The 4,783-nt window shown below is 48.1% G+C and overlaps 1 protein-coding gene across 1 annotated transcript; it reads left to right on the forward strand.

Annotated features, from left to right (window-relative positions):
• Positions 1 to 2,433: 2,433 nt before the first annotated feature.
• LOC119301727 (zinc-finger homeodomain protein 9-like) lies at positions 2,434 to 4,121 on the forward strand. The gene has a single exon (XM_037578711.1). It carries the CDS (start codon positions 2,647 to 2,649, stop codon positions 3,790 to 3,792), a length of 1,146 nt encoding a protein of 381 aa, XP_037434608.1. The 5' UTR covers positions 2,434 to 2,646; the 3' UTR covers positions 3,793 to 4,121.
• The last annotated feature ends 662 nt before the right edge of the window (positions 4,122 to 4,783 follow it).

Below are 4,783 nucleotides of genomic sequence, written 5' to 3' on the forward strand. Positions count from 1 at the left end.
ACTATGGCTTTCAGATTTGCTATAGTTGGTAGAAGTTAATAAAAAATGGCTTACAAGTTCATTGTACTCTCTAATGACACCAGTGACAACTCAAACTTGAGTAATGGTTTATACATATCTTGACTGTATAATTATGTACGTCAATAATAGCTGGAATGGAAGGTAATTATTTGTATGTTTCTTGATTGTATAATTACGCGATGACATCTCAAACCAGGGGTAGTGATTTACATGTTTCCTAATTGTATGATTACAGTAGTGACAACTCAAATACCAGATAACTATTAACACATTTCTTGATTATTTGTGACACAAACGACATCCCAAATCCATGGCTAAGAAAAACTAACACTTCTTGTATGGTGGCAAAATTATCTATAGCTACTAAAAATGTGTTATGCTAAATTAACTGTATTGAAATTAGCTATGCTCGGTAATAGTTGCTTAAAATGGTTCACATGCTTTCTCGCATGATCATCATCGTGTGTTGAAAAATTGCATTATGTTACTGAATTTGTTATGGCTTGTGGCAAATATATTGTGTATGCACTTGAGACTGATATATGTGGCGGTGATAATTGAATACGATGGTTATATCCCAAGATTGATGGTCGTGTTTTGAGATTTATAATTATTGGTTACAAATGCATTATTTGCATCATTATTTTAAGATTTGCTATGGTTTGTAACTTTTGATAAGAACAATTTACATCTTTTCTTACTTGATCACATATGTAGCAACTTATATACCCTAGCCTAGTCTCGAACACAATCCTATTGTTTGCATGTCTCTAATGTTTGATGTTACCAATGACAGTGCAATTCAATGTTTAAAGAAAGGTCACTTTGTTATGGCGGCGAGATTTGTGATAAACAATGAATTTTTTATGCTAGTTATATATTCCCGCAATTGCCATACGTTATTGCTTCTTAAAGTGGTTTACAATTTTTTTTTCTTAATCACATAGCTTAGATGGAGACTTAGGGGGGAAATCAACATTGTGTCACTAGAGTTTACTATTGTTTATGGCAAATAATATTTTTCTTATGCGCTTGAGAATTATAGGCAAATATTGATGTTGTGCTTTTGAGGTCTTCAATAGTTGGATTGTTATCTGTGTACTATGGCTTCCAAATTTGCTATAGTCGGCAGAAGTTAATGAAAATGGTTTACAAGTTCAGTGTACTCTCTAATGACGCCAATGACAACTCAATCTTGAGTAATGGTTTATACATCTCTTGACTGTATAATTATGTACGTCAATAATAGCTCAATGGAAGGTAACAATTTGCACGTTTCTTGATTGTATAATTGCACGATGACATCTCAATCCAGGGTAATGATTTATATGTTTCCAAATTGTCTTATTACGCTAGTGACAACTCAAATACCGTGTAACATTAACATGTTTCTTCATTATTTGTGACACAAGCGACATCTCATATCCATGGCTATGCAAAACCGACACTTCTTATATGGTGTTGAAATTTTCTATAGCAACTGAAAATGTGTTATGCTAAGTTAAATGTATTGAAATTAGCTATGCTCGATGCTTAAATGGGTTTGATGTTTTCTCACATAACCACAGAGTGTTGCAAAAACTACATTATGTTATTGCAATTTGTTATGGCTTGTGGCAAATATATCACATATATACACGTATCCGCTTGAGGGAAACATAAGTGGTGATTATAATTGAATACGGGGGTTATATCCCAAGATTGATGATTGTGTTTTGAGATTTACATTTGTTGGTTGCAAATGCATTATTTGCATTATGGTTTTAAGATTTGCTGTTGTTTGTAACTTTCGATAAGAACAGTTTACACGTTTTTTTACTTGATCACATAGTAATGTAGCAACTTCAAATCCAGGTTAAGGAGAAAGCGCATTTTGTTTTCCAGATTTGTTGTGGCCAGTGATAATTGGTGTTTCATCGTGTTATTTGTATACTTAACCCATACTTATCACAGTATACATCTGTGGTTGGTCACAAATGTGTTTGGAAGTGCATGCTTACTAATTTGTACTCCCTCTGTAAACTAATATAAGAGTGTTTAGATCACTAAAGTAGTGATCTAAACGCTCTTATATTAGTTTACGGAGGGAGTACTACCCAATTGATGAAAAACATACATTGACAGCTCAAGTTAGGGACAAATGTGCAACAGTGGTGTACACGCGTCGCCTCCATCTCCGTGATGATGCGCAAAAACGAGGGAGGTCAAACAAAAACGGCCGGGTTTCGGTGGCGCCCGTCTTGATTGATCCTTGGATCAGCGGTCCATGTGTTACTCCTGGGCGGTGACGGTGTGACGCGGGATACAGATGCACCTGCAACCGATTCAGCACAGTGTGTCGTCATGATCTAATCTATCTATCTACATATCTCTACGATCTTTGGGAAATTTCTCTTTTGTGTGTGTGTGTGTATGCTCATCTCATCACTAATGGCATGGATTAATGGGGCTTCGTCTTTGAGCGTCGCCGTCGCCCTTTTTATACTCTTATCTCCTCGCCCTGGCCTCGCTTCACATCCTTACCTGTAGTTTTCCTCACTCCCTTGACCCCCGCCCGTCCCTAACTAAAGCCACTAGCGGTAGTAATCCTTGTCAAGCCGGGTGACACCGCGGAGGGAGCGGAGCATGGAGGCCATGGACGTCAAGTACCGGCCGGCCCTCTACCCCAACGGCTCCGTCAAGAAGCTCCGGCAGGCGGCCGCGCCGCCGCCGCCGCCGGTGGAGGCCGTGCCCACGTACAAGGAGTGCCTCAAGAACCACGCGGCGGCCATCGGCGCGCACGCCGTCGACGGCTGCGGCGAGTGGATGCCCGTGGTGGAGCTCAACACCGCCGACCCGGCCTCGTATAAGTGCGCGGCCTGCGGCTGCCACCGCAACTTCCACCGCCTCGTGATGGTGGAGGGCTCGCCGCCGCCCCCGCCCCCGCCGGCCCTGCTGCCGGCGCCGCCCGTGCCCATGCCCATGCCGGCCACCGTGCTCCATGGCCTGCCGCAGCGCGCGCACGGGCATGAGACGCCGGAGGACCGGCTCCCGGGCGTCGACGGCGACGACTCTGACTCCGACTCGGATGGCTCCGAGTACGACGACGAGCGCTCCGTCTCCCCGCCCCAGCACCCTCCGCCCGCGCACCTCCCGGCCCTGGTGGCGCAGCAGCCGCCGCCGTACATCTCTTCCGCGCCACACCCGCACATGCTGCTCTCTCTCAACTCCAGCGCGCCGGGGGCGCCGCAGGGCCAGAGCAGGCTCCCCGCCCAGCTCTCGCCGGCGACGGCGCCGCCGCCCCACGGGATGATGCCGGCCAGGAAGCGGTTCCGCACCAAGTTCACCGCGGAGCAGAAGCAGCGGATGCAGGAGCTGTCGGAGCGGCTGGGGTGGCGGCTGCAGAAGCGCGACGAGGGCGTGGTCGACGAGTGGTGCCGCGACATCGGCGTCAGCAAGGGCGTCTTCAAGGTCTGGATGCACAACAACAAGCACAACTACCTCGGCGGCCACAGCGCCCGCCGCAGCGCCTCAGCCGCGGCCTCCTCCGCCGCGACCACCCCCACCGCCCCTGCCGCCGGCGGGCCATTCCGTCTCGCCCCGGCCAGCCCCGCACCAGGAGCGCCATTCAACCCCTCCGCCAGCCACAGCTCCCCGGCCCCCACGGGCACGGGCTTCAACATGAACGGTACCGCCTCCTCCGCCTCCACCGCCACCACCACCGCCACGCCCACCCCCATCTTCGCCGCCGGCCGCAAGCTGAACGGAGCCTCATCGCCGCAGTCGGCGTGAGCTAGGGAGAGCAGAGGCAGAGAAGGAGAGGGAAGGAGAAAGGCAAAGACATTTAGCTTTCATTTCAGTTATCATTGCATTACTTTTCTTTCTTTCTGTAGTTTGGATCGATCGTTGGTTCTACTAAGAAATTAACCCCAAGAAAGGGCGCCGTCTGATGTCTAGAAATCTAAGCTTTATCTGTTCTTGGGATCCGATGGATGGAAGCTTGCGATTTAGGATTAATTAGATTATCTGATCTCAAAAGTGGCACCTTTCTTGGTCTGTTCTTGTCCCTGTAAGTTCATCTCCCCTCCGTCCGTCCGTAATAGAAGTTTATTTCCTAACTAGTAGAAGAAGAATAGACCTGTAGTAGTATCATCTCATGCTCACTTGTGCTGTGAATTCATGATCGGAGGCAGCCTCCCTGCTTGCAGCAGTACTTACTTACTCCTGTTATTCCATTAATCAATTGGCTTAGCCTGTACTCTGCGCCTGCGCTTTCCCGGTAGAATAAATGGTTCTTTTGCGCGGTTTCCCTAACCTAAACCCATCATTAGCAGCGCCATTTTTATAATGCTTGCCTAGCATTTGCATGGATGCATCCCCACGAGCACGAGCACGAGCAGATAGATTAACGTGCGCCTAAACAAAGGCCAAGCTACGAGACATCACCTTTGCTGCGCCATCTATAGCAGTTAGCACCTTCCTCGCACGCTTGCCATCGCCAGCTACTCGCTATGGAAATGTAGGAGGAGTAGAATAGTCGTCGCCGCTCCTCTCTCCCATCCACGCACAACACATTCTTGTCTCGTGTAATTCTTCTTCCATGTATGCTCCCTTTCGCTCTCTAGCGCCTAGCTCCTCCCGAACCCGTCCCATTTGGGCTTGGGCACGCCCCACCACCGTCCATCCCCACCATCCCAAGGCCGGCCGGGAACGCTACTACACACGGCGGAAACAAAAAGCGGACGCAGAAGATGGCCGTCAAGTCGGGCGATCGTGCGGTTAG

This window comes from Triticum dicoccoides, chromosome 5A, assembly GCF_002162155.2.
Source record: "Triticum dicoccoides isolate Atlit2015 ecotype Zavitan chromosome 5A, WEW_v2.0, whole genome shotgun sequence".
Classification (NCBI taxonomy): Eukaryota; Viridiplantae; Streptophyta; class Magnoliopsida; order Poales; family Poaceae; genus Triticum; species Triticum dicoccoides.